This window comes from Talpa occidentalis, unplaced genomic scaffold (assembly GCF_014898055.3).
Source record: "Talpa occidentalis isolate TD23 unplaced genomic scaffold, MPIMG_talOcc4v2.1 talOcc4.7, whole genome shotgun sequence".
Lineage (NCBI taxonomy): Eukaryota > Metazoa > Chordata > Mammalia > Eulipotyphla > Talpidae > Talpa > Talpa occidentalis.
This window is the reverse complement of record NW_023605083.1, coordinates 71,747,184-71,759,428: the sequence shown is the minus strand read 5'-3', so window position 1 is coordinate 71,759,428 and position 12,245 is coordinate 71,747,184. Positions and strand designations below refer to the sequence as shown.

Sequence of the window (12,245 nt, the reverse complement as noted above, 5' to 3'; positions counted from 1 at the left end):
AAAAAGGACTTGAGGGATCTTTCTAGTGGCGCAAGGGGTTAAGACACAGCACTATGAAGCGCTCTGCAACCACTGCAGCACGAGTTCAATCCCCGGCAAGGGAGGTGACCCACATGGCGCAACAGACCTCTCCTGACTCCCCTGTTACTCCCCTCAGCAGTGTAATTCAGTTAATCTGTCTGTTCTTTTCCCCACTTTGTCTCTGGTGAATCTTCTCATCCCCCACCCCTCTGGCCTGTACCCCAGTACTTGTATGTATAAATAAATCTTAAAAAAAAAAAAAAGGACTTGAGAGGGAAAACTTGGAGGAGGCACGTGGAAAAGAGAGGCACGTGGAAAAGAAAGACATGTGAAGCCACATTTGCTTCTTGGTCTGGGGCTTACACCAGGGACTTGGGCACATGGCAGGAGACACTTGGAAGAGTGAGATGCAGATGAGAGACCCATGTGAAGGCTGACAATGACAGCCTGTATCTTGACTTAGGTTTGGATTTTGCTCTTTTCCTTCTAGACTTGCCTGGCCTCTTGTACCCTCCTTCCTATGAGTCCCCACAAGAAGGTGCTGATGTAGTTTTTGGAGGCAGTGAGTTTGGAATGCGAGCTCTGGGAAAGGTTTCACCAGAGCTCCCCTTTCAGCGGCATGTGGTGAGTTTCCAAGCACGTTTCTCCACGAGACAGAGACAGTAGCTATATTTAAAGAACAGGTTTATTAGGAGAGGGACAGAAAAGTAAAGTACAACTGCATAGACACAAGCAGGCAGGAAGAGCTGCCCCGAAAGGGTCAGGTTTGCTGAGAAAGACCTGCATGGTTCCAGGAGGGTAGCCTTGAGGAGAGCTGCCTCCTCTGAGGAAGGTCAGCGAAGAGAAGTCCCGGCATAGTACAGGTGACCGGCAGGCAGGAAGGCTGTTCCCCTGTGGAGGGAGAGAGTGGGTGAAAAGAAGCACCCGCATAGTCACAGGTGGGCCAAAGGACTGCTGCCTCATTGCGGTGGCAGCGTTAGGTTTTAGAATCTTCTTTTGGTAGGGAGGGGCTCATCTTTGTGGGTGGATGGTTTGTTCCTTAATCTCCATTATCTTCACCTTCAGGTCTGTGCTCTGATAGTTTCTGGATTTGGGCCTCCTGACCTGGGCGTTGATGCCTAAGGATCTTGGTTTCTATAATTGGGTTACTGGCTTACACTAATCCCTTCTACCCTTACCTCTTTGTGTGAGTTAGGTTCTAGTCTTGTGATGCCTCCTTTAGGTTTTCTATCCTGTCCTCCATTAGTGCCAATAAACTTGTGACAAGTTTTGGGCTTCAGCAGTTCCGCTTTGGGCCAAACCTTTTTGATGGGCATTTACCCACGAGGGGATGGGTAACTTTGAGTACTTGATTGAAACTACATTCTTTCTTTTCTCTCTACTGCACACTAATTCTATTAAAGTTCTTTTCCATTGAAGGTCTTATGCACTGGTATATGTTCATTGTTATGCAGCAGATGGCAGAACCCATTTAGAACAGGCCTGGAATCCCCCTTATTCTGCCCTGTAATGTCTCTACTGCTCTTCTAGAACTCTAGACAATGGTGGACTTTCCTAAACCAGTTCTTTCGTTCAGCAATTAATGGACTGGGTGTGGTGATGCTGTCTGCCTTTGTCCTATAGCTTATTGGTTTGATTCTCACATATTTTCAGAACTAAAGTATCTAGTAAAGACATTACACCCAAATAGTATGGACATGTTTTAAAACACTTCAATAGTTGTATAGACAGTAGCTAAGAACAGACTCAGCATCATTAGGGGTGGATTCCAATAGTGCTGTTAGGGGGAAAGGATGTCCTGAGCTAATTCCGTGCAGGATTTATGGACTCCACCCCCACTCCAGACCAAGGCCATCAAGACATTGGGAAAGACAAATCCCATCATCACCAAAAGGGTTGCTAGGACCTGAGGGTGGAGTTAAGCAGCCAGGGTTGGTATAAAAACCAAACACGTGGGCCTTGGGGGAGGGGCTAGCTCTCTGACTCACCTCCTGGCTTCAAGGCCCCTGGCTTGCAGCTCTCACAGTGCCATTTGGGATTCCAGGTCTTCCAGGTCGGCGGATCGGGTAGGACTCATTTAAAACTTTGTCTCCCACTTTTCTCCCTGAGCTATACATTTCCTCATTTCCCCTTCCCTTGTAAATAAACCTTTTATTAACCTTCGCGTGTGCCTGCAGTAGAGTATTGATAAGTCCTTTTAAGCATGTGGTGAGGACCCATAGTCAGGCATCCCATTTTTTGTATCGGGGCTGCCCTGTAACAGTGCCATTTCTTTCACCATAAGATAACTCATATTTTTAGACTTTTTATTTTACTTCATCCTAAAAATAGAAGGATAGTGTCCTTAAGGAGTTGTTGTGAGGATAGCGTTAATATTTGTAAAGTCCTCAGAATAGTGCCCAGCAATAATCAGTACTTACGTAGTCATTTGGACCATAACCTCACAGAATCTCATGGATTTAAGTTTAAATACTCTTCAAATGAAAAGTCATTTTCTCAGCGTTCCCTAGTTGCTCCAGGCTTTCAGAAGCAAAAAAAGAGGGAAGATGGTTCCCACCCTTTAGGTGTGTATACTATACTATGGTTCAAAAACCTGAGTACGACCCTCCCTTTCATTCTTTGCAATTACATTCTTCAAATCACACTTTAAAAAAAAAAGCAAAAGTAATTTGCATATAATCTAAGAAAAAAAGCAGAGCATTTCCCTTGGCCACACTGAAGTCTATATGAACAGTGCGTGCTTAAACCCTGGTATTTCTAGAAGGGTGGTAATTAAGACCTCAATGAGCTGGAAGTCTCAGGAAACAAGTCTCAGGAAACAAGCCAGCGCGCGGGGGTCTCAGGGCAGGCTCAGCTCGCCCCGGAGCCCAGCAGCAGCGTCCACGCACCAAGCCCAGCCTTCGCGCTGACCGGGGCTGGCGGCCGCACCGAGGCTTCTCCCCACGCCCCCGCACTTCCAGAGCCAGGGAAAGTGAAGCACCCCACGCAGTGTCGGCGGCCATCGAGTGGGCAGGGCGCGGGGAGCCCCGCCGAAACCCCACGCCCCATCCCAGGGGGAGGGGCGCGCGCGGCGCCAGGGCAGCGGGCGGGGCGGGGACGGCCCCGGACGCGGAGCGCGCTTCCGGCGTGCGCGACGGCGCGCTGGGGCGGGGACGCCGGCGGCTCCCAATCGCGCACAATGAGACAGCGCTGAGCGCCGGAAGTGGGGCCGAGGGAAAACCCGGAGAGGGAGCCCAGCCGGGACAGGAAGAGGCGGAGGATCGCGGCGGCCGTGGTGAGTGCTGCCGGGCGCCTTCTCTCTGCGTTCCTGCCGGGCTTGCCTCCGGGGTGGGTCTTCGGTGGGCTCCCGGGTCTCTGGAGTAGAGGGCGGGTCGGGGCCGGGAGATACGTTGACTCAGTTCTTCGCCGGCTTCCTCTCCCCAGTTTCGAGGACTGGGAGCCCCCCAGCCAGCGGGGACTGAGTTCTCGGGTTCGACTCCGCGTTTTCACTTTGTGTCAGACACTGTCGGGGCCGAAAAAGAGGTTTGGATGGAGGCAGTCGTCCCGGCCCCGGTGCCGCCGGGGGAACCCCGGAACCCCATCGAGGAGGCAGGTCACTTCCTGCTTCCTGATCTCCCTTCGGTGGCCAGTAGTTGCTGGCCCCCCCCCCTTTTTTTGCCGCCTGCACCAAGGGTGGAAACTGAGGCAGATCGGGATGGGCGATCAGATGGAGATCGAACACGGAGAATCGCGGTTCTTGAAGGCATCAAACTTGCTTGGGGTTGGAGAGTGGGGAGGTTAGCAGTAGTTGCTCTTTGGTGGTAAACCCCGCCCCTATGACTAGAGCGGAGCCTTGGTCCGGAGCCCATCTCCTTCGTACCCCTAGCGAGCGAAGCCTGTCGTTTTTGATAGTGTTAAGGAAGCAAAGGCCCCGGGGTAAGAAGGGATAGAAGAGGAGCTGAGTGGAGATCTACTGTGTTCCCAAAAAGTATGGGTTACTTTGTGTAACACTTAAAAGTAACTGGCAGCTTAAAAAAAAAAAAAGATTCGAGAGTTTTGTGAATGTATGTATGGGCTTGGGGTGACGGTTTATTTTGAAGAGATACCTTTGTCATAAAGGCGATCTACTGGGTGTAACATTTTATGCTACAATTCTATAGACTATAGGGAGCTTCCCTTATTCAGTTTTAATCTTCGCGTGAAATAGTACTAATATCTATGAAGCATTTAGGACTAAATCTCTTAACTTCTCGTCTAATTATGCTGATTATGGGAGTGTGATTGGAATTTATTTTATTAAGAAAAGGCTAGAAAAGAATTACAGGCTTTTGATAATGTGCGCAATAAATGTGCGGTATTTTGTATACTTGGTATGACATTCTTGCTTGAGTTTGAAGTTTCCCTAAAATGCCTTTCAGGTGCAAAGTAAGAAAATTGAACTTAAAAGACCATGGGAGATGCTGCAAAACCTTATTTTGTGAAGCGTGCTAAAGACCGAGGGATTATAGATGAGGAGGATTTCAGAAGGGGTCATCTCCAACAAGATTATTTAATAATGGATGATTATGCTAAAGGTCATAGCAGTAAAGTGGAAAAAGGCCTTCCCAGAAAGAAAATAACACCAGGAAACTATGGGAATACCCCCAGAAAAGGACCATTTGCTGTTTCCAGCAATCCATATGCATTTAAAAACCCAATTTACAGTCAACCAGCTTGGATAAATGATAACCACAAAGATCAGAGCAAGAGATGGCTACCTGATGAGCTTCCTGGTAATTCAGACAGTTGGAGAGAGTTCAAACCTGGACCTAGAATTCCTTTTTTAAACCGACCAAGAAGAGACCCTGTTCAAGAAAATGAAGATGGTTATAGGTGGCAAGAGGGAAGAGGCTGCAGAACTATGAGACGGCTGTTTCATAAAGATCTAACAAGCCTAGAAGCCACATCAGAGATGGAAGCTGGAAGCCCTGGTAATATGTTCCTACTTGGCAAGTTACAACCCCAAAGTCAGCAATGTCTTTTCTTTTTAAATGAGTTTAATTATTTTCAGCAATGTAGATCCATTTCATAGCTTCTGATTATTTATATTTTTAAGGACTTTAGTAATCATGATATTAGAAACTTCAACACATTGCATATGTCAGTCCCTTTAAAAGTTAACTTTGCCATAAGACTTATTTTGCTTTTGTAAACATCTCTCTTTGATGCTTGTGAGGAACTGTACCATAGTTTCTGAGTAGTGTGTATGTTATTTTCTAAATTATTTATTATTTCATATGGAATAATGAATGGGTCCATAAAATGAACAATAGAATATAAAGCTAAAAAATAAAAGTGCTTGATTTAGAAATACATGCACTGCATATATTTCCTGCTTCAGAGGGATAATATCTTTTGGTTGGCGCATCAATCTCCAGAGGAAAGTAGTTCAAGATTATGCTTCTGAAAAGGAAGCAATGCAGGGCCTCCCTGGTGGTGCAAGGGGTTAAGCACTGCACTATGAAGTAATCCAAGGAGGCCTCTGCAGCACGAGTTCAATCCCTGGCTGGCCAGGGAGCAAACCAGCCAGGGAGCAACCCACATGGCACAGCAGACCTCTCCTGACTTGCCCTCTGCTCCCCTCAGCAGTGTATTTCACTCAGTCTGCCTGTTCTGTTCCCCACTCTGTCTCACCACCCCATCCCCCCCATCTCTGGCATGTACCCCAGCTCTTGTATGCATAAATAAATAATTTTTTTTTTTAAAGAACACTTTTTTTTTTTAAGATTTATATATACAAGCACTGGGTACAGTCAGAAGCACGGGAGGGAGAGAGAATTCACCAGAGCCAGAGTGGGTAACAGAACAGGCCGACTGACAAAACACACTGCTGAGGGGAGCAGCGGGCATGGCAGGAGAGGTCTGTCGTGCCATGTGGGACCTCACTGGCCAGAGGGGATCGAACCAGAGCTGCAAGGCTGCGGGCTTCTCAACCCAGCGCTCAGCCACTGCACCACCAGGGGAGGCCCAATAAATAAATCTTTAAACAAACAAAAAAAAAGCATGGCTAACAAAGATTGAGAAACATTTAAGTTTCAAGTCAGAAATGCAGATAAAAGCTTGCCTTTTGATTTAATTAAAACCAAAACCCATTTTTAAGTGCTCAGTATGTAATAATTGCCCCAAAGTAATCGTTGACACCCTTTTTCCCCCAAAAGGTGAAAGTAGATTATCCATGTCGTAATGAATTCTATAATTGGGAAAATAACTTACGTAGTAAACAATAATTACTGAAATGAATGAAGCCATAAATTTAAAGGAAAATAAAATTATATTTAGCCTGAAAATGCAACTTATGGTGGAAAATAATACTTGGGATAACAAACTCTTAAGTTTATTGGCTCTAAGCCTTTTTTAGTAACCATAAAAAACGGATTGTGAACTACTGAGCACTTTTGAAGTATTTAGTATTTAAATGCATCTCAGCAATGTTGGTACCTTCTAGGTCCCCAGAGATGCTTTTCCTATTACCTCATGGTAGCTAGCGTATAAGTATGTGTTACGTGTACTTGAATTTGTGACCTGACATTTAACTTATGGGAAAAAGTTATTTAGTCTTGTGATGGTTAGAATTAAATGAGAAAAAAGGTCTTATATTTTTAAGGTAAGAAAAGCGAAAGAAAATTTCTTCTAGTTATGATGGAATCAAACCATAGGGAGAGCATTTAGGTAGTAAATTTTCAAGGTAGGAAGAACTTGAAGGAATTGTCTGAAGCAGTTTATGTTAATCAAAGGTAGAATCATAATTTTGCAAAGCAGGCAGTTGCACCAAAAAGGGATTAAATTTATCCAGACTTGTTTGTGCAGAGTGGTAGATGAGGAAGTGAAACTGTACTAAGGTATTGAGTTATTCTGGCCATTAATTTCAGGCTCCCTGGGCCTGGAATCTGACAGTGTCACTGAATAATCATTGTTCATTTCTGGGCTTTTCAGTTTGTGTTTTTTTTTCTAAAAATTCTTACATGTACTCTTACTTGTTCATATAAAGCAATTTCTGTAGTTGCCTTTAAGTGCTTTAGAACAAGAAATACATTTTTAATGTGTTTTTATTGGTGGTGCTCTAAAAAATCCCATATTTTTTCTGTATGATGTACAGGTGTGTTTCACAGTTGTTAAGAGGGGGTACTATTTGGCTCTATCTCTTGAAAATCTTGCTAAAGAAAAAAGTGAAATTTGGTATACTGTAGGGAGAGAGTCTAGGTATAAACTTCCCAGGGTATTCCAAGGATCTTAAAAAAGGTCTTAAAGGCACTTAATAAGGAAGGATTTTATTAAATGATTTGGGAAAATTATCTTAGAGTTGCTTTGTGTTTTACTACTTCCTTTTTTTCAATCTTCCTTTTTTTCAACCTCTCCTACTTCATCCTTCATATATCCTAGATTGCCAACTTAATGTATTTGGTACAATGCTTTTAACTGGCACAATGCATAATGATTTTAACTGGAAAACATCCACTCATATGCATGTCCTTTGGGAGTGGAATAATGGGCCATATGCAAATAAAGTATGGGAAACTTGGAATGCTGTGTAGAGAGAATTCATATTACTACAACCATAGCTTGAGCCAGATATTGTTCCTGTAAGTAAATTGTGGGAGTTTTTTGAACAATATCCAGCTTTGCCTTCGAAGATTCCCTCCAATGATGTTTTATATGACTTTTATCATGCAGGCCTCTGAACTCAGTTCAGAAGTTTATATTACCTTTTTGATTCTGGTGTATTCTACGTGGTGAATGGGTATGCTACACAAAGAGATGTAAGATTTTTTTTCAGTTCTTAATATGATTTAAATAGAAGACTGAATTTCAGAATTCTAACCATTTTCTGTGTTTTGGATCATTGACTTAGTCGTGTGTCCTTGGATAAGTTACTTTTTTTCTTGGACCAGTATTTTCCCCATCTGTACAATAGGGATAATATTAGCATCCATGACAGAATCACTATAGTAATTAAAAGAGGCAATGCACATAGAGTGCTTCAGTTGCATCTGTCACCTAATAAAATGCTCAGAAATGTTAACTGCCCCCATCATCTTCCTCAGGCCTCCATTTTTCTCTGTAACAACATTAAGGAGTTCATTGTACTCTTTGGAGAGAAATTGAAGTCACTGTAGAAAATTACAGCAAATACAGTTATTTTTGAAGTATTTATTTTGGAATAAGAGAGGAGGAGTTAAGAAAGAAATATGTTTCTGTTTTACTATCTTGTGAAATAAAAGACTTTTTTTTTTTTGAAGATTTATTTATTTATGCATACAAGAGCTGGGCTGTAGGCCAGAGATGAGGGGGGTGTAAGAGGATTCACCAGAGACAAAGTGGGGAACAGAACAGGTGGGTCTACTGAAATACACTGCTGAGGGGAGCAGCAGGTGAGTCGGGAGAGGTCTCACTTATAAGTTTTTTAAAAAGGAATAGACCTGTCAGATTTATCATTAAGGATTTATAGAACTTATAGCAAAGTTTATTAAATGAATTAGTTTGTACTTAGAACTTTCATTAGTAGAAGCTTTTATTTCAACTGCTAATTGTTTTTTCCTTAGAAATGTTCTTAGGGGCCTCCCCGGTGGCGCAGCGGTTGAGCGCTGGGTTGCGAAGCTGCCCGCGGCCTCTGCGGCGCCGGTTCGATCCCCGGCTGCTCCCCGGCCACCGGCGGAGGATCCCACATGGCGCGCAGACCTCTCCTGCCGCCCGCTGCTCCCCTCAGCAGTGTACTTCGGTCCTTCTGCCTGCTCTGCTCCCCGCTCTGGCTCTGGTGAATTCTCTCACCCTCCCGCGCTTCTGACTGTACCCAGTGCTTGTATAAATAAATAAACAAACAAATAAATAAATAAATAAATAAATAAATCTTTAAAAAAAATTTAAAAAAAAAAAAAAAAAAGAAATGTTCTTAGTGTACAGGTCATTCAAAGAATCTGAAATGAAAGTAAAGAAAAAGGGAAAATAGTTGTTTTCAGTAAATGAAATTTTGGTATGTACTTCTTGGTATTAATGTCAAGAGAAGCCCCAATTACTGAAGGCTAGATTTACAATTCAGTGACGAATTTTTCACTCCAGACAAGAATATAGCTGATTTCTGTGTTCTCCAGAGGTATATTGTTTATTTGCCCTCTTGAAGTTGTTCACATATAAAAAATTAAAGCAAATGTGGATAGTTTTTGTTAGAATAATAGGTATTCTTAACAGGTATACAAGGATATATATAGAGTCATTTTCATTATGCATTATATTAGGTGTCTTAAAATTACAGGTGTATTTGTGTGTGATAATTTTTACTGTTGCCTGAGTGTGTCTAGTAGTGTACCAGAAAGAGATGATAAAATTAAATTTTATGATGGAAGTAGAATTCTTTTCACATTTTTCCAAAATGCTGATTTTGTTTTGGTGTGCCCAAGTGTTTAATGTGTATTCAAGCATTTTTATCCATGAAGAACGATCTTTCTTTTGGTTTATATTCAGATTTCATTCAGACATTGCATGATTTAGTGAACAAATTTGTAAATTCTGCTCTTTACTCAGGAGCGGTATTATTTCAATATTGCTAATAATATTTTCCCCCTAACTTAAGAAAACAAGAAGCAGAGGTCCAGACCTAGGAAGACACGAAGGACTAAAAATGAGGAAAGTGAACAGGAGGGAGACTTGGAAGGCCCTGTGATCGATGAATCTGTGCTTTCAACCAAGGAGCTACTGGGCTTACAACAGGCTGAAGAGCGATTGAAAAGAGATTGCATTGACCGGCTAAAAAGGGTAAAATCTTGATTTTGGTCTAAACTATTACTAATTAAGAATCCATGCTTTAATGAATTAAATACTCTGTTTTGCTTATTCATATTTCAGCATTACTAGTTAAAAAGTTGACTCAAATAAAAATAACTGTTAGGATAGTGATGATGATAATTGTAAAATGAAGGGGAAGTTATTTTCTGGATAATTTTTACCTGTACCTTCGAGGATTAATATTTATGTCTGTAAATCTCAAATTACAGCGACCGCGAAACTACCCTACAGCAAAGTACACCTGCAGACTTTGTGATGTTTTAATTGAATCCATTGCATTTGCCCATAAGCACATCAAAGAGAAGAGGCACAAGAAAAACATTAAGGTAAGCTTAATGTAACCGAAACAAATAAGGTTTACCTGTAAGTTGTTACTATCTTTGTGACTTTCTTTTTTTTTTTATATATTTCTATTTATTTATGCATACAAGAGCTGGAGTGTAGGTCAGGTGTGGCAGAATGGCAGGTGAGAGGATTCATCAGAGACAGAGTGGGGAGCAGAACAGGCAGAGTGACTGAAATACACTGCTGAGGGGAGCAACGGGCGAGAGAGGAGAGGTCTGCTTTGCCTTGTGGGTCAGCTCCCTGGCTGGGATTGAACTCATGCTGCACTGGCTGCAGATGGCTTCATAGTGCTGAGACTTAACCCCTTGTGCCACCAGAGAGGCCCTATCTTTGTAACTTCTTAAGAACTGTGATTTTTAATAACTTCATTGATTTTTTTTTTTTAAAAAAAAGATTTGTTTATTTATGCATACAAGAGCTGGGGTACAGGCCAGAGATGCGGGAGGGTGAGAGGATTTACCAGAGACAGAGTGGGGAACGGAACAAGCAGACTAAGTGAAATACACTGCTGAGGGATGCAGCAGGCAACACAGGAGAGGTCTGCTGCACCATGTGGGTTGCTCCCTGGCGGGCCCGGGATCAAACTCATGCTGCAGAGGCTTGGGATTGCTTCATAGTGCGGTGCTTAACCCCTTGCACCACCAGAGAGGACCAACTTTATCATTTATATTGAATTTATTTAGCCCAAACATTTTATGCTAGCCAGATACGTTTTGCTAGGCAGTTTCATGAATTTTCTTAAGGACAGTATCAGAAAGAATGAAATCATTGGTAAGAGCTAAGTGTATGTCCTTATGTCAGTAATAATAAATCAAATAATGTTTTTTATTACTGATTTCGATGTTTCTGCCTTACATGTTGTCTCAGTGAATCACAGAAGATAAAAATTATATGAGTAATTTTTATTTTTTACTTATTTATTTTAAATATATATTTTATTTATTTACAAGAACTGGGGTTTAGGCCAGAGGTACAGGGAGTGAGATGATTCACCAGAGACAGAGTGGGGAGCAGAACAGGCAGATCTACTGAAATACTGCTGAGGGGAGCAGCAATTGAAACAGGAGAGGTCTGCTGTGCTATGTGGGTCACCTCCCTGGCTGGGGATTGAACTTGTGCTGCAGTGGCTGGTGATAGCTTGATAGTGCTGAGACTTTTATCCGTGCACCACCAAGGAGGCCTGTATGAGTAATTTTTAACTCAATATTGATCTTAAAGGAGAAGCAGGAGGAAGAGTTGCTCACAACACTACCCCCGCCGTCACCCTCCCAGATAAATGCAATTGGTGTTGCCATTGACAAAGTGGTACAAGAATTTGGCTTACACTGTGAGAACTTGGAACAGAGACTAGAAATTAAACATGTGATGGAAAATGTGTTCCAACACAAGTTACCAGGTATTTTCTACATTTGTTTATCTACTTAACTACCTAAAGTTTCTTCATTTTTCATACCATTAGTAATTTTCATCTAGTTAAAGTTGATTTGAAACGCTTCATTTTTTGTGTGTTTTTATTTTCCTTGTTTCCCTCAAATAAACAAAAACTTTTACATGCATTATCATTAAACCTACCTTCATTATAAAATAATGTACTATCTACATGTACTTTAAGTTAAATGCCCTGCATTATTGGGGAATTATGGAACTCTTATCCCCTTGTCCATTTTCACTGCACATAATTCTCTTTTATGTTTATTGAGGTAAAGTAGGTTTACATCATTGTGTCTGCTCTGTGAGTTATAATTTGAAACCTCTATTTATGTATCCCTTAACACACTGCCTGTAATCAATGCCCCAACAATCTGATACAGGGCAGCAAAGGGCTCTAAAATTGGCCAAGGACACTGCCCAAATAGTTTACTAGTCACCATCTGAGTTCTTCACCCACACACATGCTTGCAAGACTACTCAGGTTCAGAGAACAACAATAATGGGATTTATTTAACAAACCAAGGAAAAGCAAAGAGTCACTGATGCCAAAAATGGCAGTTTACCTCACCCGAAGCAGTGTCCAGTGTTTTGAAGTCCTGAACACAAGATGATGTCTTCCTGCCATTGCAGACATGGAGCACATGGCAGCCAGA

At 42.2% G+C, this 12,245-nt stretch overlaps 1 protein-coding gene across 10 annotated transcripts in view; it reads left to right on the top strand.

Annotated features, from left to right (window-relative positions):
* Nucleotides 1-2,024: 2,024 nt before the first annotated feature.
* The window catches only part of TUT7 (terminal uridylyl transferase 7), a 75,076-nt gene continuing 64,855 nt past the window's right edge, over nt 2,025-12,245 (top strand). For 4 of the 10 annotated variants that reach the window (XM_037494940.2, XM_054689645.1, XM_054689653.1 and 1 more), the window contains exons 1-5: nt 3,184-3,295; nt 4,419-4,970; nt 9,605-9,786; nt 10,026-10,142; nt 11,380-11,557. In XM_037494940.2, coding sequence (XP_037350837.1) covers nt 4,451-4,970; nt 9,605-9,786; nt 10,026-10,142; nt 11,380-11,557 — 997 coding nt within the window. In that variant the 5' untranslated portion in view covers nt 3,184-3,295; nt 4,419-4,450. The other 6 variants (XM_054689646.1, XM_054689647.1, XM_054689650.1 and 3 more) reach the window with 6 other exon arrangements.